Raw genomic sequence first — 24,680 nt, 5'->3', positions numbered from 1 at the left:
ATCCCAGCTCTTTCACAAGCACACACACGGCCTTGAGTAAGCAGCTGGCTCTCTCCTGGACCTCAGTGGTCTAGATGTAAAAGAAGATGCTCAGAGTCTGCAGCCCCAGCGTTTGGGAAGCCAAAGCAGTTAGGTCTAGGCCAGCCTGGGCTACATAGTAGCCACGTAGGCCCTAAATATAGGTCTCAAAACAAACACTAGGCCTTTCATTGACCTCGTGCTTGCTGACTTTGAGTGTCCTCAATGATGAAAACAGTGCTAATAATAAGGCAATATGTGGCGCATCTATGTGTGTGTGTGGGGGGGCTGGAGTATTGGGGGCTAAGCATAGGACCTCACACTTGTTAGGCATACATGCTACCACAGGATATCGCCAGCCCTTTGTTCCTCTGAGACACCAGGTCTCCCCAAGTTGTCCAACCTAGCTTTAAACTCACCCTGTAGCCCAGGCATGCCTTGAACTTTCAATCCTCCTCCCTCAGCCTCCTGAGTCATTATAATGACAGGGATCGATGATGCTATCCCTCGCTATCGAAGCTCTTCTGTTTTGCTTTCTTGAGACAGGGTCTCACTATGTAGCCCAGGCTAACCTCAAACTCATTATGTAGCTTAAGATGACCCTGGAACTCTTTTTTTTTCTTTTTTTGAGACAGAGTTCTCTGTGTAGTCTTGCTTGTCTGGACTCACTTTGTAGACCAGGCTGGCTTTGAACTCATAGCAATACACTTGCCTCTGCCTCCCAAGTGCTGGGATTAAAGGCGTGTGCCACCACACCAGCTGGACCTGGAACTCTTGACCCCTTCTATTTGTACCTCCCAAATGCTGGTGTTATAAGTGTGTGATACCGTGTTCAGCCTGCTAATATTGAGACTAAAAAAGTGTATGTATGTGTGTGTGTGTGTGTGTGTGTGTGTGTGTGTTTCTCAGAGCACAACTTGTGGGAGTTGGTTCTTTCCTTCCACCAAGTTGGTCCCAGGAGCTGACTTAGGTCATTAACTCTGGTAGCTGGTTACCTGCTGAGCCACCTCAGTGCCCTGTATTGAGACTTTTTAACTTGAAAAGCAAAACCAACTGACTTGGTTTGGTAAGGGGAAAAAAAAAAAATCTATGAGAGCCAGGAGCTCTCTGGGGCTCTCTGGAAAGGACAAGGCCCTGGGGTGATCCTATAACTGAAATTTAATAAATAAAAGGTGAAAATCCCCTTCCCACTGCACCACAAGGTCTGCATTGTGGGACGGTTCCTCTGCAAACAGCTAACTGTCTGTCTGTCCGTTGGGAAGGTTTAGAAAGTATTGTGTAAGTGGTGGTAGGGGGGGTCTTTGACAAAAGAAAATTTTTTTTTAAAGCAGCAAATGTCTTAACTTTTAGCTAATAAAGAAAGCAATGTGTACAGATACTGCCAAAGAGGCATTGGTGACATTGTATTGGCACAAGCTCCACTCTGTTTTTCCTTGCTCATGACAGAGGGGAGCATTTGGTTTTCTTTGTGTTGTTGTTATTTGGTTTTTATTTTTAAGATTTATTTTTTATTTATTACATGTACAGTGTTCTGCCTGCACACCAGAAGAGGGAACCAGATTTCATTATAGATCGTTGTGAGCCACCACTCGGGACCTCTGGAAGAGCAGACAGTGCTCTTAACCCCTGAGCCATCTCTCCAGTCCCTTTGTGTTGTTTTGTTTTGGGAGGGTCTTACTTTGTGGTCCTGGCTGGCCTCGGGCTTACAGATCCACCTGCCTCTGCCTCCTAAGTGCTAGGATTAAAGGTGTGCACCACTTTACTAGGTACATGCTTGGTTTTTCACTACCAGGACAGAAGTGAGGTGGACTTGCTGGGAGATAGGCCTAATAAAGAAAATCCCTTCCCCCTACAAAAGAGAGCTCATTGCAAGGGCCACAAAATGGGCCGTATGAGGTCTGGAGACAGAGTGCCAGATATCAAATCCCAGTCGTATATAATCCTCTTTGTGACTCAGTTTCCTCGCCCGCATCATAGGTATGAAAATGATGCCTAAGGGCTGGGGATGTAGTTTTGTTGGTCGAACTCGCAGGGAGCTGGATTCTGTCTTCAGCTTTGCATGCACTCTGTGTGTGTGTGTATACATGCCTTGCAACCCTAACCCTTGATAGGTGGAGGCAGGAAGATCAGAAATTCAAGGGAATCTTTGGCTACATAATGAGTTGGAGGCTAGCCTGGGCTACGCTACAGGAAACACTGTCTCAAAAAAATTTTTTTTGTTGGTTTTTGTTTTTGTTTTTTATTTTTAATTTAATTTTATTAATTTATTCTTATTACATCTCAATGGTTATCCCATCCCTTGTATCCTCCCATTCCTCTCTCCCTCCCATTTTCCCCTTACTCCCCTCCCCTATGACTATGACTGATGGGGGGCCTCCTCCCCCTGTATATGCTCATAGGGTATCAAGTCTCTTCTTGGTTTGTTTGTTTGTTTTTTTGAGACAGAGTTTCTCTGTATAACAGCCCTAGTTGTCCTGGACTCACTTTGTAGACCAGGCTGGTCTCGAACTCACAGAGATACACCTGCCTCTGCCTCCCAAGTACTGGGGTTAAAGGCGTGCACTTTATATATATAGCTCATCCTGAGTTGGACTTTCATGCCCTTGATAGCCATAAATGGCCACCATGTTAAAAAGTGCAGTTCTAAGTGGTTGGACTGGTTCTTAGCAGTGGGCTTGGGTGGGCTGCTCAGCAACACACATTCCCTCATCACGCTATGACCACCAGAAAGGCCTCGGAGGGAAAGGTCTGATGGTTGTACAAAATATGAAGGATACCGCATGAGGTCTATGATTCCGAGACTAAACCAAGCTGAACGAGATTTTATTCACTCAATATTCTTTTTCTTCCATGGTATTAACCCCAACCCTCTACTTCCACCTGTCTTGGCATTTATTGTTGGTGTTGTTGATGATGTTGTTGTTTCAGACAGGGTCTCTCTGTGTAGCCTTGGCTGTCCTGGACTTGCTTTGTAGACCAGGCTGGCTTCGAACTCATAGCCATCTCCCTGCCTCTGCCCTCCCGAGTGCTGGGATTAAAGGCGTGCGCCACCACACCCTGCTTCAGTTGAGTCATTTCATGATGCAAACATATTCCAAAATGTCTCTTTGATAAGTAAAGATCATTTTTGTCAGAAAAAAAAAAATCCGTGGTTTAGTGGGTAATGGAAAAAGAATTTAACATTGTTTGTCAACCTGAGTTCAATACCTGGGACACACATGGTAGAAGGAGAGAACTGACACCTGAAATCTGCCCTCTGATCTCCACAAGTGTGCTGTGGCACCCATACCTGTATGAGCACTAACACACACACACACACACACGCATGTACACACGTACGCGCACACACGCACACATGCGGACATGCACACAGGCATACACAATGGAAATTATGGGACTATGCCTTCAGTGAGAGTCCGCAGAGACTAAGGTAGTGTGGTGGAGGTTATAATGGGGGTAGGAAGAATATTTTGGGTTCAACGTGGAAGCTGAGAAAAGCTAGCATTGACAGAAAAGCTGTCAGAGGAGGTTCTTCAGTGTCTGAGTCTTGAGTGAGCCCCATGACCTCAAGTTGCTTAACTAACAGTGACCTTCTTAGCCAAAGGTAGCAGGCGTGAGTGTGAAGAGCATGTGCCAGCATTCTGGGCACACTCAGTACACATTTTTCTGCATGAGTGACTCTGTATTTGGAAGCTATCATTCCTGGGCACATTTAGAAATCCCACAGACCTGTCCTGCTTGCCCACCTTCACCAGGCCAGGAGAGCCGGCTCACCCGCTCTCTCTCCACAGCTGCCCTTTGAGCCGACACAAACGCATCCCTCCTTGGTCTTCTCTGAGGTAAGATGTACCTTGGGGAAGCCTGGCTCCCCAGGCTTGAGGAAGGGGCCTCCCCATCACCCCTTCATCTCCCTAGCTATCATTTTAAGATGTGTTTCCGCATCTATCTTGTAATCTCTTATGAGTTTGTTGAAGTAGGTCTCATTTTCCTATTTCCAGGTTCTTGGCAGTGGTGGAGCACGCCATTAATCCCAGCACTCAAGAGGCAGAGGCAGGTGGATCTCTGAGTTTGAGGCCAGCCTGGTCTACAGAGGATAGCCAAGAGCTACATAGAGAAACCCTGCTTCCAAAAAAAAAAAAAAAAAAAAAAAAAAAATAATGAAAAGCAAGTCTAACCTCCCTTGAGTCTCAGTGAGACTAAAGAAGTTAGTTAGGCCAGAGACCAGGTCTTTTTTTGTTTTGTTTTGTTTTGTTTTGGTGTTTCCAGACAGAGTTTCTTATTGTAGCCTTGACTGTTCTGGACTTACTCTGTAGACCAGGCTGGCCTTGAACTCACAGAGATCCACTTGCCTCTGCCTCCCAAGTGCTGGGACTAAAGGCGTGCGCCACCATGTCCAGCCTAAGATAGTTTTTTTTTTGTTGTTGTTTTTTTTCGACACAGGGTTTCTCTGTGTAGCCTTGGCCATCCTGGACTCACTTTGTAGACCAGGCTGGCCTCGAACTCACAGCGATCTGCCTGCCTCTGCCTCCCGAGTGCTGGGACTAAAGGCGTGCCCCATCACGCCCGGCTAAGATAGGTTTTTGTTAAAGTTAATTTTTTGTACACTATCAAATGATTTGGGAGGGAGAGGAGGCTGGGGTTAGTTTCCAGCACTCACATGTTGGCTCACAACTGTGTAAGAACAGGCTCAAGGGATCTGATGATGCAGTCTTCAGATCTCCTTGGGTACCAGGCACACACGGAACACATACATACCTACACCACTGAAATAAAAAAAAAAGGATGAAGCTGGTATGTACCTGCAACTCAGTACTCAGGAAGAATAGAAGTTCAGGGCCAGCCCTGGCTACATAGCAAGTTTAAGGTTAGTATGAGCTACGTGAAACTGTGTCTCAAAACAACAACAATTACTGCTGTGGAGTCTGGACTAGAGCTGTGAGACCGCACTCACGCAGGCACAATTCATCCAGTATCTGGGGGAGGGGGATAGACAGAGGCACCCTAAGGCCACCAGCAAGCTTAGTGTTTGGGGGACACCCAAGAGGGGTGGCAAAAAAAAAAAAAAATCAGAGAAGTGTCAGCAAAATTCACATCATTTTATTACAACTAAAAGAGAAGCAGGTATTTTCATATTTCCTTATTGTTTAATGGGCATTAAATTTTAATGTACCAGGAGCCAAGCGTGGGACTGAGAGGCCAGGTTGGCCTGCTGTACAGCAAATTTGAATCTACCCTGGCTGTGATCTAAGAGACTGGGGACACGATCTCCTAGATTTTTGGTGTGTGAACTCAGGCCCCCTCCGTGCTAGGCAGATGAGATGCTCCTGTCATTATCAGTGCTACATCTCTAGCCCCAGTAACCATTAAATTTCTAAGTAGCGTTTCACTAAGTGAGCTCCTTTTTAATGTTTGCAATGAAGACAGAGGGAGAAAAAAAAAAAAATCCTAGAGTCTAGCATAAAATAAGAACCAACCAGACGGGTGTGGTGGGAGTGTGCCTGTAATCCCAGCACTCGGAGAAGCAGAAGCAAGTGGATCACTGTGAGTTCGAGGCCAGCCTGGTCTACAAAGTGAGGCCAGGCCAGCCAAGGCTACACAGAGTAAACTTTGTCTTGAAAACCAAGGGAAAAAAAAAAAAAAAAACCCAACCAACTAAAGTGTAGTAATTTAATTGGTCAATGCAGTCAGCACCTGGGGTTGGAAACAAAAAGGCCGTTGAAGAGCTACTCAATGTTCTGTGGTTACCCATTAAGGAGAGGACTTCCTTCTTCCTCCGTGTCTGGCAGTTCCAATATAATGCCCCGTACTATGAACTTAATTTTGGGTTCTTTTGGGCAGAGAAGGAATCAGGAGTGAGGTTGGGTTGTGAGGTCTAGACAGTGCTGCACTGTGAATGAAGCTGGGTATGGCTGGCACATGCCTTGTAATCCCGGTACTGGGGAAGCTGAGGCCAGAGGACCAGCAGTTCAAGGTCATCCTCAGAGACATAGTGAGTTCAAAGCCAGCCTGAGCTACCAAAGACCCTGCCTCAAAGAAGATAAAAGACTGGGTTTGGTGGCCCATGCCTTTAAGTCCTGGAGTTCAGCAGGCAGAGGTAGGAGGATCTCTCTCTCTCCAGTCTGGTCAGCCTGGTCTGTGTAATAAGTTCCAAGCCAATCACTGAGTTGAGAACTTGAACTTGGGTAGATTGCAGATCCCAGAGGACGTTTAGAGTCTGCAGGTAGCACATCTGAATGGGCTACAGCACTGGCTGGGCCCCACAGGGTATTAGTGGGGCTACACAGTACCCCAGGGTATACAGAAAAGCAATGAAAAGCGATAAAGAGGGGTCCAATGGGGTGGGTTCTGTCAGGGACAGCAGCATAGTGAAGCTTGCTTTGCCAGTAAGTCAGCTTCAGCCATGATCAAACTAGTGCCTGCACCAGCTGCGGACTATTTAGAGCAAATCTGTTTTTGATCATCGACGTTTAGCAGATACCCCTAAGCAACAATGACTAGAAGGAAGACTTCCTTTTCACACACCTGTCTTGTTTCCCCTTCATTGCTCATCTGTCTCATCGCTCATGGGTTAGGCCACTTGTGTTCTAGGCCAGGTCTGGCCACTCATGCCAGTGTGTGAGCAGAGGGGGCTAGAGATGAGGGAGCCTTCCAGATTATGGGAAGTCTGGGCAAGAGGCTCAAGGCCATCCTTTACTATGCAAGTTCAAGGCCCACTGGGGATTTATGAGCCCCGGAAGGAAGTGAAGAAATACCATTCCTGTGACTCAGAGAAGCAGAGGTGGGGAAAAAAGTCTCCAAGTGAGAAAATCCCCCAGTGACCATTTTCAGGAGCAATTTCTGTTTCTTTCAAGGTTTTATTTCTGTTGCTATGATTAAAATACCAAAAAGCAGGTTAGGGAAGAAAGGGTTCCTCTTAGCTCACACTTCCAGTCTGTTACTGTGAGGGGGTCAAGGCAGCATGACCTCGAAGCAGCTAGTGGCACCACAGCCACAATCCAGGTCCTTACACCGGGCCACCACGCTGCCTACTGTGGGATGGGTCGTCCCACATTAAAAAAAAAAAAAAAAAAAAAAGACAATCCAGCCCGATCTCCCACAGGCCTGCCCTGACCAACCTGAACTAGGCTGTCCCTCACTGGGACACTTCCCACGCGATTATAGGTTGTGTGAAATTGACTGATCTTCATCAGTACTTCTCACTGCCTGGGCGGGGCTGTGGGAAGCTTATTCACGCTATTAACAGGCTCTTCTGTTTCCCTATCAGGGCTTTAATTGAAGGCTAGGGATGAAAAGGGACCAGAGAGAGAGGACTGAAATTCTAACAGATGCTAATATTCCACACAGGGCGGGTGCGGGGGGTGTGTGCGGTTTGGGTTCTACAGTTGAGGATTCCCTGGCTTGGGGGGGCGGTGGGAGTCTGAGGAGAAGCTGTGCGCCATTATCGCTACCCGGGTTCCTGAGCGATTAGATTCCGAGGCCTGTCCTTAGCAGGAAATGGTAAGGAATCAGCAGGAAACCCAACACAAGGGAAGGGAAACTCCTCCCTCCCACCAAAGGACCGCCAAGGGGTGGTGGGGGTGGGGTTGCATGAAATGGAAAGTGGGCCAGGATCTGAGTAGACCCGGAACAGGCACCCTGAAGTGGATGGAGAGCGGTTGAACCTTCAAAGCAGAGGGGAAAGCTGCCTGGGTAAAGATCCAGTAGAAGCCGCCTTACCGCGAGACTGGTACAGAGCGGCCATCCTCCCGAGGGCTGCCCTCTCCACAGGAGCAGGGAAAGGCTAGTCCTTTATGTACAGGTGTGTGTGTGTGTGTGTGTGTGTGTGTGTGTGTGTGTGTGTGTGTGTGTGTGTGTGTAACCTACCCTTGTTCCTGATTGCTGCCTTACTCAAGGCCAGAAAGATCCAAAAAAACAAAACAAAACAAAACAACCCACAATGTCAAAGTTAACAAACAAACCAGGAGAAAACATGCGTGAGACCAACCCCTGGGAAGCAGTTGAGGTAAAGGAGTAGAGGAAAGCTAAGAATTAATTACTGATTACCGGTTTACCTTTTTTTTTTTTTTTTTTTTTTTTTTGGTTTTATGAGACAGGGTTTCTCTGTGTAGCCTTGGCTGTCCTGGACTCGCTTTGTAGACCAGGCTGGCCTCGAACTCGCAGCGAACCGCCTGTCTCTGCCTCCCGAGTGCTGGGATTAAAGGCGTGCGCCACCACACTTGCTCGCTCCTTTTACTTTTAAACCCAAAGTCCTCAGCTATTTGTGAGGTAGAAGGAAAGCTAGGGAATCCAGTGAAAATACTAAGTCCCAGCAGAAACTGGATGTTAACCCACGGCTCATCCCGGTGGCTAAGACACCAGCACGGAATGTTCCCTGACTCCTTGAGCCAGGCTTCCCTTTGATGTGCGATGTGGACCAGCAGGTGGTACCGGAGCTCTCTAGCCGGAGCTTGGACTAGCTGAGTTCTCATCTGTTTAGATTGTTACCTGAAGAAAGGAAAGGGGGAAAAAGTGTTCTTCTGAATGCTGACACAGCTTTTTTGATGGAGAAAACTTTTTTTTTAAAAGTTAAAAAAAAAAAAAAAAGGAAAAGAAAAACTTTTTTAAATGGCAAAAATTTTTGAAAAACAAAACCAACACAAAACAAGAAAAAAGAGCCTACAACAACAAAGGCTTGGGGAGAGTCCGGTGGAGTTTCATCATGGGTATGAATAGTTTTTTTTTTTTTTTCAGCTTGCTTTCCTCTTCTTTCTGGGTGTTGATGTGGATCTCTTTCTATTTGTTCAGGAAACTGTGACGTGTGTTCTTGGGCAGGGTCTGAGGTTTTGGAACCTTTTTCTAAAAGGGACAGAGAGAGCACCCTGCTGCATTTGCTAATCCAGAGGCTGGCGTGCTGGGCTGAGCTGGTCAGGATGCAGCAGGTTCCCGTGGGCAGCAGGCTGGTGCTGGCTCTCGCCTTCATCCTGGTTTGGGCATCTTCAGTTCAAGGTAAGACCCAGGAACTTTACTCCTCCGCTCTCTGCTATGAAGGCATCAGCAAAGGGATGTCTTCACTTGAAGGTGCAGGTTGTCCTATTGTGGGAGAGGGGGATTTGATGTGGATGAATTCCCTAGTTCACTTGAGTCTGGTCTAAAAAATAAAAAAATAAAACAAACTCTAAAGCAAGTGACAGCCGTAAAACCTATTGGAATGACTGAAAAGTGGCTCTTACTTTTGGAAAAAAAGATGTGTGGTTTATTCATTTGAAGAGTTCAGGAAATTAATCCCAGCACTCAGGAGGCAGAGGCAGGCAGATCGCTGTGAGTTCGAGGACAGCCTGGTCTACAAAAGTGAGTCCAGAACAGCCAAGGCTACACAGAGAAACTTCTGTCTCCAAAACAAAAACAAAAACAAAAACAGAGTTCAGGAAATAAACAGAAAATCACCCAAGTGATTTACAGAGATGATGGCATCTTGGAATGTTCTGGAATATCATCCTATCTGTGAGTTGTCTGCATGTATTCCGTCTTTGTTTCATTTTGAGGTAGGGTCTTATGGAACATAAGATGGTCTTCAAGTTGCTGTAAAGCTGAAGATGACCTGGGATATCTGCTCCTTTTGCCTCCACCTCCCAAGTCGTGGGATAACAGGCATGTGTCGCCATGCTGTGATCCAAGTTAGAGTGCATTCTGATGGCATTGTTATTTTAACAGCAGGAGAGCCTTTTTTTTTTTTTTTTCTTTTTTTTTTTTTTTCAAGACAAGGTTTCTCTTTGTAGCCATGGCTATCCTGGACTCACTTTGTAGACTAGGTTAACCTTGAACTCACAATGATCTGCCTGCCTCTGCCTCCCGAGTGCTGGGATGGCCCAAAGAAAAATTTAAAGACAGTCCAAAGAACGTTAGCATCTGTGGCTCCTGTTCAGAAAATAGCCCATTTTAAAAACCTCTCCTTCATTTTGACTGTCATTAAGGCTGTTTAGTCACACTGAATCAACCTAGAACTTTCCCTAAGACAATGAAAATGAAAAGTTTATATATGAAAAAAGGAGGACAGTGCCTTCTTTGATATATAAGTAACTGTGTAGACAAGGCACAAGGTCAGGGCTTGATAAATTGGCAGCAGAGTTTATGGTTGAAATGGTAAAGGAAATGTTGAGTCACAGTGACACACAGGTCCCAGGGTTGTTTCTTCGAAGTGACTCCAAGCCACGGTGTTCTTACTTCCGGTTGAAATGAAATCTCACAGGTAATCGGAAATCCCTTATATATTGGAAGCTAATAAACTCATTTTCATCTGGTTATGCTAATGTTGGAGGAAAACAGGAAATGACCTTGCCAAGGCTTGGGTCTGTGCATGCAGCTTTGTGATGAGGTTGGAGGGGCCTCACGCACGCCTAGTTCTCCACCTCTGAGCTTGAGCCCCAGTTCCCTCTTTGACAGAGAGTGCAAGTTTACTCAGATCGGTCAGGGGAAAACCTTTGGCTTGATGTAATGAGTCCCCGTAACCACAGGCTCTGACAAGTTAGACAACCGTGAATTCTGCATTTGTGATCCGCTGGTGACTGGTTGGCTCTGGGCATATCTCTAATGGAGACTTGTATGTAAGCCTTGCTGTTGCAAAAGTTCCCAGAAACGTCATGTTGACTCTGTTGACTCTAACTCTGATGGTAAAAATAGGCTGGAAACATAATTTCATCATTAGCAAGAAATGAAGAAGGGGCTGGGGCGGGTGGCTTATACAGCACCCAAGAGGCAGAGAGAGGAGAAACTGTGAATTTAAGGGCAACCTGGTCTGCGTAGCTCCAGGACAACCAGAACTACATAATGAGACCCCATCTCAAAAGATAAAAAGGAAAGAAAGCACGGGAAGGGTAGAGGGGTGGACAAGGCTGTCATTTATGTTCCCTGCTTGTTGATTGAGCTTCTCAGTTGGAGAGGGAAGAGATGAAAAGAGAAATGAGTGAACCAAAAATCTAGGGTGTTTCCAAGGGGCTCTTGGCTCAGCACCTTATGCTCATATCTGAACACGAAGGCAAATGGGTGCTTGGCCGTGAGTTAGTGAGACAAACTGCCTCCGAGCAGCAGTGACACTACTTGTCATTTCTCTGTGCAGTGGCAGGAATGATTCACTACGATTCCCTTTCTGTATTTGCCCCTGCCCCCACCCGCCCCGTCCCTCCCCCACCCCCACTACTTTAATGACACAGGGCCTCAAATCACTTAGCCCAGGCTGGCTTTGAACACGTTATTAGCAAAAGATGGCCTTGAACTTCTGATTGTTCTTCCTAAGTGCTAGGATGCTACCATGCCCAGTCTGTGGCGTGCTGGGACCAAACCCAGGCCTTTGTGTATGCTATACCAGCATTCTATCAACTGAACCACGTCCCCAGCTCCTTATCTTAAATATATGTATTTATATATACACACACACACACACACACACACACACGTATATGGTTTAAATGTGTTTGCAGCTCTCTGGCTTGGATGATCAGATACAGCAGGCTTTCATCTTGTCCATCTTAGGTTACTGCATTAGTTTTCTTAGCTTGCCATAAAAAACACCAAGACTAAGTAACTTAAACAACAGAAATTTAAGCCGGGTGTGGTGGTGCAGCACTTGGGAGGCAGAGGCAGGCGAATCTCTGTGAGTTCAAGCCCAGCCTGGTCTACAGAGTGAGTCCAGGACAGCCAAGGCTCCACAGAGAAACCCTGTCTCAGAGGGGGAAAAAAAGAATGATGGCTAATCTATTTAATATAGGTTCCCTGGAATTGTTGATGAGGCCTGTGATGCCTACATTACACTATCTTTTTTTATTTATTTCTATTTCTTTTTTAAATATTTATTTATTATTATGTACACAGTGCTCTATCTGCCTGCATGTACACCTGCACTCCAGAAGAAGACATTAGATCACATTATAGATGATTGTGAGCCACTGTGTTGTTGCTGGGTATTGAACTCAGGACCTCTGGAAGAGCAGTCAGTACTCTTAACCTCTGAGACACCTCTTCAGCCCTTATTTATATTTCTTAACGTCCATAAAACACTTGGGAGGTGGAGGCAAGAGGATCAAGAGTTAAAGGTCATCCTCAACCGAATAGTGAGCGAGCCCTGGGCTGTATGAGACCCTGCCTCAAAGAAAACAAAAATACTCACAGAGACAAAATGAAAAATGCATGAGCAGGTGTGGTCAAGGGGCTGAGGCTAGACCTCACACTCACACAGGTCCACTCATGGGCACAGCTGTTGGTAAAGTGATTTCACAATCACTGCCCAATAACGATCATCGCTGGCCACGAGGAGGGATTATGACAAGAAGAACTAACTGGACGACACGTCACCGTCTCACGTGGTCCTTGCGTCAACCCCTTGCCAAATACGTGTGCGTTTTGCCCAAGGTCTGTTAGAGTGAGCTAAGAAGTCAGTTTCAAGGTCAGAATTAAGTTTCTAGTCACAATGAGGAACGGACACATTCTTTAATTTTATTATTATTATTTTACTTTATGGACAAGAGGATGTCTGTGCACCAGCTGCGTGCCTGGCACCCAAGGAGGCCAGAAGAGGGTGTCAGATCTCCTGGAACAGGAGTTACAGACAGCCGTGAGCTGCCAAGTAAGTGCTGGGAATTGAACCCAGGTCCTCTGCAAGGGCAGCCAGTAGTCTTAACCCACAGAGTTGTCTCTCCAGTTTTTTTTTTAAATTTAAAACAAACAAACAAACAAAAAACGTTTCTTCTACTGCAGTCTTTGCTATGTTTCCTGTGGAGGTGAGGGCAAACTGAAAGTAAGCTTGGAGCTTTTTATAGCCTGTCAACCCGTGCCATGTGCGGAGAGGGGGAAGCTGGCCCATCGTGTGAAGTTGCAAGGCTAATAGGAAATAGGAAGTTGCTCCAATATAGATAATAGCAGCTGCCGGAACGCTACCACTTTTTTCTACCATTTTCTTTTTCTTTTCTTTTCTTTTTCTTTTTTTTTTTATGAATCAGAATGGTCTTTTCTCTTCTTTTTTTTTTTTAAACCTCTCCTTTTGACAATTTCTGCTTAAGTTCTTCTCATGCATCTGTAGCAAGATTCCATTAAGAATAGGAAATTAGTTAAACTGCGATCTGGTGGGAGGCATGGAAGGCAGGCTAGGAAGAGATAGCAAAGGCTTGTAGAGAGAGTTGCCCTCTTTGTTTCCTCACAAGAAGTATTGAGTGAGACAGGGCTAGTGAGTGTGTGGAGAGGGTCTGGTGGCAGAGGAGGAGGCTCTCCCTTAGACACCACTATGTCATTGGCTCACAGGTCCACCGTGCGTGGGACCTTGAGGAAGAGAATGTTTCTGCCCATATGTGGACACTCTCTTTCATTTGAAAAATTATGATCCTCACATACATAGTAGTGCCTCCCTGGAGGCTGAGGCAGGATTGTAAATTCTAGGCTAGCATGGGCTATATAAGGAGACTCTATCTCAAAAGACCAAAATGGCTGGGTGTGCTGACACACACCTTTGGTCTCAGCATTTGGGGGGCAAGGGCATGTGGATCTTTATGATTTTTGAGGCCAGCCTGACCTGCATAGTGAGTTCCAGGCCAGCTAAGGCTAAGTAGGGAGATCATGAAGAGAAAGCAAGAGTGAGAAAGTGTGTGTGTGTGTGTGTGTGTGTGTGTGTGTGTGAGAGAGAGAGAGAGAGAGGGGGTGGGTGGGAAGAGAGAGAGTTGAGTGGGAAAGGAGGAGGTGAGGGAGAGCTGAGAATATGATCAAAATATGTTATATGAAAAAAAAAGTTGCCTGTAATCCCAGCACTCAGGAGGCAGAGGCAAGCAGATCTCTGTGAGTTCAAGGCCAGCCTGGTCTACAAAGCAAGTCCAGGACAGCCAAGGCTACACAGAGAAACCCTACCTCAAAACAAAAACAAAACAAACAAAAGACAAAAGAAAAAAGTTAACATGCACACACACACACATCAATATAATAAAAACAAAACAAATAGTGATGATCATTAGAGATTTGTAGTCTCTAAAGCAAGATAAAGAGAAGACTCTCAGGGCTGCAGGGGCCAGAACTTTGTCTTCGCAGCCTTCCCACACCCGGGAGTAGCTATGTCAGGAATTTGTTTTTCCATAACTGTGTTCTTTATTTTAATGTACCTTTAATTTCATTAGCGTAAGAGTTGGGTGGATTTTAGGATGGGACGACTTCTACTTGTGATCTCTTTCTTTCTTATTTTATTTGTTTTCTTATGAGTATGTGAGCTTGCACACACCCACACACACACATGGAGGCCACATGACAACTTCAGTGTCATCCTCAGGGACACTGCCCATCTCCTTTGAGATCAGGGCTTTTGCCAGGCAGTGGTGGCACACACCTTTAATCCCAGCACTCAGGGAGGCAGAGGCAGGTAGATCTCTGTGAGTTTGAGGCCAGCCTTGTCTACAATGGGAGTTCAAGATAGCCAAGGCTACACAAAGAAACACTGTCTCAAAAATCAGAGAGGGAGGGGTGGAGGAGTCTCTCATTTGCCTGGAGCTCACCAATTAGGCTAGGCTGGCTGGTCAGTGAACCCCAGGGATTTTCCTGTTTCTACCTCCCCACTGCTGGGATTAAAAGTGTATTCAACCAGGCCTCACCTTTGTAGGTTCTTGGGATAAAAATCAAGTCCTTGTGCATACAAAGCAAGCCCTGTAGAAGCAGAGCCCTGACCTTTTGTTTGTTTGTTTTTTGAGACAGAACTACACCATGTATCCCTGGCTAACTTTGAACCTGCTATGTAGACTGGACTGGCCTTGAATTTGGGGCCACTCTTATCAAGTGCTGAGATCTCAGGCCTTTGCAACCAACCTGGTTTTGATTTCTTATTATTTTTGTTTATTTGCTTTTTGTTTTTGTTTTTGTTTTTGTTTTTTCCGAGACAGGGTTTCTCTGTGTAACTTTGGTTGCCCTGGAACTCACTGTAGACCAGGCTAGCCTTCATCTCAAGAAAAGGGATCTGCCTGCCTCTGCCTCCTGAATGCTGGGATTAAAGGTGTACACTTGGCTGATTTCTTCCTTATTTTTAGACAGGGTCTCATGTGGCTCGTGATGACCTTAAATTCAGCAAGTTAAGGATGACCCTGAACTTCTGATCCTCTTGCCTCCATTTTCAGATCTGTGGCAGCACGTCTTGTTTTGTGCAGTGGGGGCTTAGTGCATGCTGGGCAAGAACTCTACCAACAGGGGGCGCTACCTCCCCACCTTTCATTAGTTCTGAAGCTGCTCTCTTGAGAATCAGTTTATACACCACACAGTTCACTCTCCAACTTACATGTCTGTGGGTTTTAGTGTAGTCACAGATTGTGTAATTATCCGCATCAACTTTTAGGAAACTTTCCCACCTCCCAAAGGTTTTGAATTCTGGGGGAAATATGTTTTACTCATCTGCCAAAGTGATGTTTTTTGTTTTTCTTTTCACTAGTGGAAAGACGCAGCTGTTGACTGGGGTACCTCTTGTTTGATGGGCTGAGGGTGTCACTCAGTGGCAGAGGATGCGCGAGGCCCTAGGTTTGATCTTGACCCTGTAGGAGAAGTAAATACATTCGGTTAGCTTTTCAGTAGAACTTTCTAGGCAAGCTCACATTTTCTCTGTTCATCAGCCACTTGCAGAGGGGCCTGCCCTATCCTGTCCAGGACCCAGCAGCCACACTAGATAGAATATTCTGAGTCAGCCAGTGGCTCACGCCATTAATCCCAACACTTGGAAGGCAGATTTCTGAGTTTGAGGCCAGTGTGGTCAGGGCTACACAGAGAAACCCTCCCTCGAAAAAGTAAACATCATAGCCGGGCATGGTGGCGCATACCTTTAATCCCAGCACTCGGGAGGCAGAGGTAGGAGGGTTGCTGTGAATTCCAGGCCAGTCTGGTCTACAAAGTGAGTCCAGGATAGCCAAGGCTACACAGAGAGACCCTGTCTTGAAAAACCAAAAAACCAAAAACCAAAAAAAAAAAAAAAAAAAAAAAAAAAAGAATTAAGATTAAAGGCGTGCACCACCACGCCGGCAAGGCTTGAAACTTTGAACCCAGTAGAGTTGGCTTCACGATTGTATTGGGTATTTGTATAGGGATGACATCGCCCCCTGCTGGACAACAGGCGCTTACTTCCTCCACCCCATTCCCCTACCCCCCAGATACATGATACTCTAAGTCAAAGCTAAATGCCTCAGGAAAAAAGAAGAAAAGAAAAAGAAAAAGAAAAAAAAGGAGAAGAAGAAGAAGAGAAGAAAAGAGAGAGAGAGAGAGAGAGAGAGAGAGAGAGAGAGAGAGAGAGAGAGGAGGAGGAGAGAGAGGAGGAGGAGAGGAGAGAGAGAGAGAGAGAGAGAGAGAGAGAGAGAGAGAGAGAGAGAGAGAGAGAGAGAGAGAGAAGCATTCAAATGCCTTGAACTTTGGCCGTATGCAAAGTCTTGTGTTGTTGGGCTTCACAAACCTTCCTCCCATTTGAATCGGGAGCTCATCACCATAGTGCTATCCACATTTGAAACGCCATAAACTGAGAACCAGAGTGGTACTAAGTGGCAAATCGGGTCTCCCTTCAAGTGGGTTACTCTCAGAAATGATTAATGCTGTCCTCATCGGAGAGACCAGCATTTGGAGGGCTGTGATCATGGGGCTGGTACCATTCAAAGAACCTAGCTTTTCTTTTTAAGATAATTTCCTATCTTTTAATTTAATTTAATTATAATTTTTAAATTTTTTTAATTTTTAATTTTATTTTTATGTGTATGAGTGCTTTAGCCTGCACTTAAGTTTGCACAATGTTCATGCCTCCTGCCTGCAGAGGCCACCAGATCCACTGTGACTGCAGTTAGGGGTAGTTGGGAGCCACCATGTGGGTTCTGGGAACTGAACCTGGATTCTCTGCAAGAACAGTAAGGACTCTTTAACCACTGAGCCATCTCTCCAGCCTTATATTAGAGTCTTTAAATGTTTTGTTTTATTTGGGTTGGTGAGATGGCTCAGTGGTTAGGAACACTGTCTGCTTTTCCAGAGGGCCTGGGTTCAATTCCCAGCAACCACATGGTGGTTCCTGACCACTTATAAAAGGATCTGATGTCCTTTCCTGGCATGTGGGTGTACATGTACTTCTACACTAAAAACAAAAAGATTTTATTTATATATACAGTGTTGTGCCTGGATGCCAGAAGAGGGCACCAGATCTCATAGATGGCTTGTGAGTCACCATGTGGTTGCTGGGAATTGAACCTTTGGAAGAGCAGCCAGTGCTCTTAACCTGTGAACCATCTCTCCAACCCCATATTGGAGTCTTCTAAACACTTATGTCTTAGAGGAATTTTGTTTATTACAGCAGTTTAGAAAATACATTTTAAAATTTCTTCATTTTCTTTTTCTTTCTTTCTTTCTTTCTTTCTTTCTTTTTTTTTTTTTTTTTTTGGCTTTTCGAGACAGGGTTTCTCTGTGTAGCCTTGCCTCTCTTGCTTTGTAGACCAGGCTGGCCTCGAACTTATAATGATCCACCTGCCTCTGCCTCCCAGGTGCTGGGATTAAAGGCATGCGCCACCACGCCCAGCCAGTTCAGTATTTCTTACAGGCAGCTTCCACCCCATTAAAGTGTGCGTGCACCTACAATCTAACATTTGAAGCAATGGTGGGAGTCAGAGGCTGGAAGATCTCCGCGGGCTCCATGCCATCTGGGTTTTCATAGGAATTTCCAGGCCAGCCATGGTTACAGTGTGAGATGCTGTCTAAAAACACAAAACAGAACAACAACAAAAAGTCCAAACGAGGTGGCAAGAGACCCTGCCCGACTGTGAACAGAGGAGCGTGTTTCCTAGGAATTCTAAGCACAAAGAACGAGCTTTGATCCACATTTCATTCTTAAGAATGCCATATTGGGGGCTGGAGAGATGGCTCAGCAGTTAAGGGCACTGTCTGCTCTTCTAGAGGTCCTGAGTTCACTTCCCAGAAACCACATGGTGGCTCACAACCATCTATACTGGGATCTGATGCCCTTTTCTGACCTGCAGATGTACATGTAGATAGAGCACTCATACACATAAAAATAAATAAATAAATAAAAACCTGAAAAAAGAAAGAAAGAAAGAATGCCAGGTGGTGGCGGACGCCTTTTATCCCAGCACTTGAGAGGCAGAGGCAGGCATATGAGTCTCTCTGAGTTTGAGGCCAGCCTAGTCTACAAAGCGAGTCCAGGACAGCCAAGGCTACACAGAGAAACCCTGCCTTGAAAAATAAAAACAAACAAAACAAAAACAAACAAAACAAAGATTCACATTGTCACAGGGTCCAACACACAAGCGGTTGGAGGCTGTACTGTTTGGGGTCATCTCAGTGTACCCAACCATTTCCCGTGCTTTATACTAGGAGTTGAATCTACCACTTTATGCGTTCCATGTAAGTTCTCTACCACCTAGTCTTTTACACAGAGTGGCTCAGGCTGAGCTCTGACAGGTCTTGAACTTGGAACCTCCCTACCTCAGCCTTCTGAGTAGCTAGGACTGCAGACCTGTACCACCAGGCCTGGTTTCCTCAGACTGTCTGAACCATCTATGGATTCGGCAGGGTGTGGTGGTGCAGAGCTGGCATCCTAGTACTGAGGAGAGGGCATGCAGAGGCTCTCCTCTCCATTCGAGGTTGACCTGGGCTACATATAGCAAGACCCCATCTCATAGCAGCAACAACAAAAGCATGGGATCTGAATCGTCTCTATAAAAGGCAGGCAGGCTTTGTGATCAGCTACAGATCCTGGCTCCCTGACTGAGGACCTTCGTGACTCATGTTTCCTTTGTGTAATGTGGAGATAAAGATACAAACATGGTATTAGTACTGGACAGTGGGGGCCCACACTTGTGAAGCCAGCACTGGCAGTACTGAGGCAGGAGGATTAAGAGCTCTAGGACTGTGGTAGCCACACACGCCTTTAATCCCAGCACTCAGGAGGCAGAGGCAGGAATCTCTGAGGTCGAGGCCAGCCTGGTCTACAGAATGAGTTCCAGGATGGCCAGGGCTACACAGAGAAATTCTGTCTCAGCCATTGTGGCACATGCTCTTAATCCCAGAACTCAGGGAGGGAGAGGCAGGTGGAGCAAAGTGAGTTGAGGGCAAGCCTGGTTTACAAATCGAGTCCAGGACAACCAAGGCTACATGGAGAAACCGTGTCTTGAAAAAACAAAACAAAACAGGGCTGGAGAGATGGCTCAGAGGTTAAGAGCACTGTCTGCTCTTCCAAAGGTCGAGTTCAATTCCTAGCAACCACAAGATGGCTCACAACCATCTGTAATGTGATCTGATGCCCTCTTCTGGCCTGAAGGGGTACAAGCAGGCAGAGCACTGTAAACATAATAAATATTTTTTAAAAAAAGAAGTCAATATCACTAAATAGCTGCCACAATGCCTGGCATTATCTTAAGGTCTTCATATGAATCTTCTTATTTAATTTTTGCAACAAATTTAGGATAACACTGGGCTTTAGTTTATAGTGCAAGTTCAAAGGTCAAGGTTTCAGAACTGATCGGAGGCAGAGCTGAGGTGAGCCTCCTCTTGCTGTTCACTTCCAAAGTTATTCTATTTAAGCACTTTCTTTTTTATTCTTTGTTTGATTGTGTGTGTGTGTGTGTGTGTGTGTGTGTGTGTGTGTTTAGTGTAGTGTGCTCATGTGCTCATGTGTATAGATCAGAGGACAACTTGTCAGTTCTCTCTTCCTACCATGTGGGTCCTGGGGATCAAACTCAGATCACTGGGCTTAGCAGCAACACCTTTACCCACCAAGCCACCTCACTGGCCCTGTTGTAAAGCAGTACCCTGAGAACGACAGTGTCCATCACAGGCACTGTTGGACACAAACCGGGTGGCCTTCTGCCAAGTTTAGAATCCATTTAATTAACTTGTTAGACACAGAGAGTAGCCAATCCTAGCGAAGCTATGTGAGACATACTTATCACCCGTGTGGGTTCCTTGTTCGGACAGGTTATCCTGCGCGGAGAGCCAGGTACCAGTGGGTACGCTGCAAACCTGATGGCATCTCCGCAAACTGCGTTGAGGAGAAGGGACCGCTGTTTGACCTGGTTACTGACGACTCCAACAACATTGGCCGTCCAATGACTGATCCTGTTTTGTAAGTGGACTTCTGTCTGATGTCACAGGAGTGGCTGGGCGTTTCTTTTCAGGTTCTGGCTGTGGTAACTCTGTTTTCTACTTCACATAAGGCATGAGATGCGCCATCACACATGGGCTCATTCACGCTTTCCTAAGGTTTTCTTGTGGGTGGCAGGGACTGTTGGGGACTGTTTGCCCAATGTATATTGGAAAAAGTTGAAATAGGTTTAGTTATGCAAATAAAGTGGGATTTTGTTTGTTTTGCTTTTCAAGACAGGGGTTTCTCTGGGTAGCCTTGGCTGTCCTGGACTCGCTCTGTAGACCATGCTGGCCTTGAACTCACAGAGATCTACCTGTCTATGCCTCCCAAGTGCTGGGACTAAAGGCATGTATCACCACACACAGCTAAATAAAGTGTTTATATATTAAAAATAAGTTAGATTTTGTTTTTTTGGAGACAGAGTTGTTTGTTTGTTTGTGTTTTGATTTTTTCCAAGTTAGGGTTTTGTTCTGAAAAAACAATGATATATTTTAAAAAGTTAGGGGCTCAGTGTGGTGGTGCACACCTGTAATTCCCGCCCTTGGGAGGCAGAAGCAGGTGGATCTCTGTGTGTTCCAGGCCTGCCTGGTCTACAAAGAGAGTCAAGGACAGCCAGGGCTACACCGAGAGACCCTGTCTTGAAAAAACAAAAACAAAACAAAACACCCAAACAAACAAACAAACCAACAAAAACCTATTAGGACCTAAGTCAGCTAGACATGGTGATACATTGATAAACTAAAATGGATAAACCAAGGCAGGATGGTCATGGATTCAAGTCCAGGCTGGGCCACATACCTTGTCTCAAATCATCTACAACTCAGAAGCAGCCTACCTTGGTTCTTCACTTGTGTGCGTTTATTTACATGCATGAACATGTATGTGCAGAGGTCGGAGGACAGCTTCCAGCAGTGAGTTGTCTAGGAGACTGAAGTTCTGTCATCAGGCTTGGCAGCAGGCACCTGGATGTGATGAGCCATCTTGCTGGCTAGCGTGGGAAGATGCCAGCTGGCCACCTCTGGTTACTTTGCTGTCTCTTGTTGACGTCACTTCTCTACTGCTACATGTTGAAGCAGCTCGCCTTATGTTAAATATTCAGAGTTTTCCTGTCTCCTATACCCGCCCCTTGTCTCGGACTCTGTTCTACAGGTGCCTCTCGGGAGCCAGCATCTTCTTCTGCTTCCTGACACTGGATAGACTCCCTTCCTTGTCTCTGCTGCACCTCTATAACTATTTCCCCACTCCTCTCTTAGTATATCAGATTTTTAAATTTATTATTATTGTTGTTGTTGTTGTTGTTGTTATTATTATTATTATTATTATTAGCAGAGTTTTGTCTCACTATATAGCCCTGGCTGGCCTGGAACTTGCTGTGCAGACCAGGCTGGCCTTGAACTCATAAAGATCTACCTGCCTCTGTCTCTGCCTCTCAAATGCTGGGATGAAAGGTGTGTGGCACCATACTTGGCCACATCACCAGTTTATAGAAGGGATGCTGGTGCTTGCTTTTGCCCCCGACCCCAACACGCAATTAGATTTCTGCTGCCACCTTCAATCCTGAGTATCTGGTGATTGATACACATCTATTGATTGTGTCTCTATTTTTAGGATACTTGACCTCTTCACTGCCTTTCAAAACGACTAACCCACCACTTGCTTTGAAGCTTCTGTGGGCTTCTCCCATTCACCCTATGCTGGTTATGGGATTTCCACGGCTGCTTTCTCTTTTGCTCATTTAATTTACGGTGTGTCCTGGCTCGGCAGCAGTCCATTGACTGTTCCACGCCTTTCAATTCCATCTGTATGTCAGTTACTGACAGTCTGCACCCCTCTTCCTCTGATGTGGGGGCTGAAGCATCCTCCTGGAGCACACTTGGTGACATTTGTTTGTTTCCTCTCTGCACTGTTTACCATTTTTCTAATTGATTTTTTTTTTTCGCTAGGTCATTAACTTCCTGAGCAGGGACCTCACATTTTTGTCCTTGTTGTAGCTCAGGTAGCGATGACAAGGACATTCAACAAATATATTTATTGAATGTATGCACGACTGGCTATAACTCTGATCAGTTTTACAGCCTACGGTTTATGGTTTTCATGGAGAAAATGGCCCACAGGCTATGACATTCAACCTTTCCCCCTACCCGCTTTTTGAGACAGGGTCTTGATATGTGTAGACCAGGTTAGCCACAAATTTGTGGTCTCCCATATGTTGAGATGACTAGTTTGTGCCATCAATCTGGGCTTGAACTCAACTTTTGCCAAAGATGCTTTACTGTCCAGATTTGTCAAGGATGGGTGGCACTGTTTCTCTGTTCTGGCTTTTGTGTGCTCATGAGAAGGAGCCAGCCAACTCAGCCCTGGCAGCTTTACCTTTCAGCTCGCGACTACAGGTTCCAGTTTTATATTTTCAGAAAGAAAACTTAATGTTTCTATCTTGGTAAGGCTAATAACCTTTTCCAGGTGTAGTGGCGCACACCTGTAATCCTAGCAGTCGGGAGGCAGGTGGATCTCTGTGAGTTTGAGGCTGCCTGGTCTACAGAGTAAGTTTCATGACAGAGCCAGGGCTACACAGAGAAACCCTGTCTCAAAACAAAACCAAAAAAAACAAACAAACAAACAAACAAAGCAAAACAAAACAAAACAAAATGACAACAAAATAAACAACAACAACAAAAAGAAAAAGGGAAACAGGGTTTCTGAAGTGACATGAACAAGGAGTGCTGTTCTCCTGAGTCGGCTTTAGGTAAATGTGGAATTAGGGAGTGCAGGGGTTAACATTATAAATATAACAAACATGGAGATGGAGGGCTTGGCTTACTCTTTTTCTGTATTTGTTTTATGTGCTTGTGTGTTTGCTTGCATGCATGTGAATGCATCCCTTGCATGCCTGGTGCCAGAGGAGGCCAGAAGAAGGTGCCAGATTATCTGAAATTGGAGTTACAGGTGATTGTGAATCACCATGTGGGTGTTGGGGACCAAACCTAGATCCTCGGCAAGATCAGCAATAGCTTTTAAATTAATGTCTTTTCAGCCTGCCTTTTTTCTTTTGAAGTACTGAAGAGGGCTTTAGCTCTTTGTATTTGAACAAGTGGGTGCCTAAATTTGTTTCTATGTTGCCTCCTACTCTGCCTACCCTCCTCCCCCGCCCCTGTATCCACACCTCATTTTTATTTTGTTTTTAGAGAAAGGGCTCAGGTAGCCCATGATGGCTGCAGTTCACTATGGATCCAAGGATTACTCTTAACTTCTGACCCTATCGCCTCCACCACTCAAAAGCTGCCATAATCTGTGTCTACTCCACACCCATCTTATTTCTTTCTATTAAAATATTGGGATTACATTCTTTATGAGTAGAACTTTACTTTTTTTTTTTTTTTTTTTTTGTATTTCAGGATGAGAGGATTCCCGAATGATTTCTTCCCCATTTCTGAAGACTTTTCTGGGTCAGGCTCGGGCTCCGGTTCAGGTTCCGGCTCCGGTTCTGGTTCCGGTTCCGGCTCCGGAAGTGGCTTCCTAGCTGACATGGAATGGGAATACCAGCCAGTAGATGAAGGCCAAGTTGTCTATTACGACTATAGGCCTTCTGATAGGATGCTCTCAGAGCAAAACCAAGAGCAACCAGAAGATTTCATTATATGAAAGTGACCGCTTCCGTTTCCCCACCGCCACATGGAACAATGTGTTCAGTATACTTTGTGTACCACGTTTAAATGATCAGTCTCAGGATAAAGAATTTTACAGAAAATTAAAAATGCCTGGCAAAGACTCTTAAATCCTGTCACCCTTTCCTCATTAATTCGTAAGGAATTATGCTTTAATAATGTTATCTATCTTATTGTTCTAGAAATACCTGCGTTTACATGTGTATTGAGTCAACCTTATTAAATTAACATACACTTCCATTATTATATGATAACTTGAAAAGGCCATGCTGTTTTTGAAAAATTCAACTTGAATAGCAAATTGATGAACAACATTTCATACCAAAAGTGTTCAGGAACCTGACTCGCATTGTGAATTACAGATACACTTCTTCATATGATTAAAAATAGAATAAAATGAACCACAGTGACTTCCTACAGTGGCTCTGTGACATGGTTTGCCATGAAGGCTTCTTTCTGTTTTGCTATGGCCATTGGATGTGATGGGGAAGCAGTGAGTGTTGCTTACCTAAATAGTCTGGGTTGTACAGGCAGAAACCTAACACCTCAGCCGGGCAGTGGTGGTGCAGAGGCAGATGGATCGCTGTGAGTTCGAGGCCAGCCTGGCCTACAAAGCAAGTCTAGGACAGCCAAGGCTACACAGAGAAACCTTGTCTCGAAAAACCAAAAAAAAAAAAAAAAAAAAAAAAAAAAAAAAAGAAAAGAAACCTAATACCTCAAGCGACATACAGCTGTGGTCTCAATGCCTCATAATGCTTCGCCTTTTCCTGGATGCCTGTTTATTTTCAGTGTCACTCCATTAAAGCAAGGATATAACCAAAGGGGGCAAACTGTTTGGGATTTCTTTATCTAATCCAGAAAAGAATTACTTTTAAAAAGGTTATATATTTTTT

At 45.2% G+C, this 24,680-nt stretch overlaps 1 protein-coding gene across 1 annotated transcript; it reads left to right on the top strand.

Moving 5' to 3' along the window:
- The first annotated feature begins 8,822 nt into the window (after nt 1-8,822).
- Nucleotides 8,823-23,898, top strand: Srgn (serglycin). Its single transcript, XM_051153141.1, has 3 exons — nt 8,823-9,003; nt 19,957-20,104; nt 23,518-23,898. The coding sequence occupies exons 1-3, from the start codon at nt 8,928-8,930 to the stop codon at nt 23,762-23,764; spliced, it is 471 nt and encodes a 156-aa protein (XP_051009098.1). The 5' UTR covers nt 8,823-8,927; the 3' UTR covers nt 23,765-23,898.
- The last annotated feature ends 782 nt before the right edge of the window (nt 23,899-24,680 follow it).

This window comes from Acomys russatus, chromosome 11 (genome assembly GCF_903995435.1).
Source record: "Acomys russatus chromosome 11, mAcoRus1.1, whole genome shotgun sequence".
NCBI lineage: Eukaryota > Metazoa > Chordata > Mammalia > Rodentia > Muridae > Acomys > Acomys russatus.
This window is presented reverse-complemented; position numbering and strand designations above follow the sequence as displayed.

Excerpts from the sequence above, each read along its gene's own strand:
- Srgn (XM_051153141.1), top strand. The coding sequence starts at position 8,928 with ATGCAGCAGGTTCCCGTGGGCAGCAGGCTGGTGCTGGCTCTCGCCTTC. Across the intron at positions 9,004-19,956 it reads TTGGGCATCTTCAGTTCAAG|GTTATCCTGCGCGGAGAGCC; the intron begins GTAAGACCCAGG and ends TTGTTCGGACAG. Across the intron at positions 20,105-23,517 it reads CCAATGACTGATCCTGTTTT|GATGAGAGGATTCCCGAATG; the intron begins GTAAGTGGACTT and ends TTTGTATTTCAG.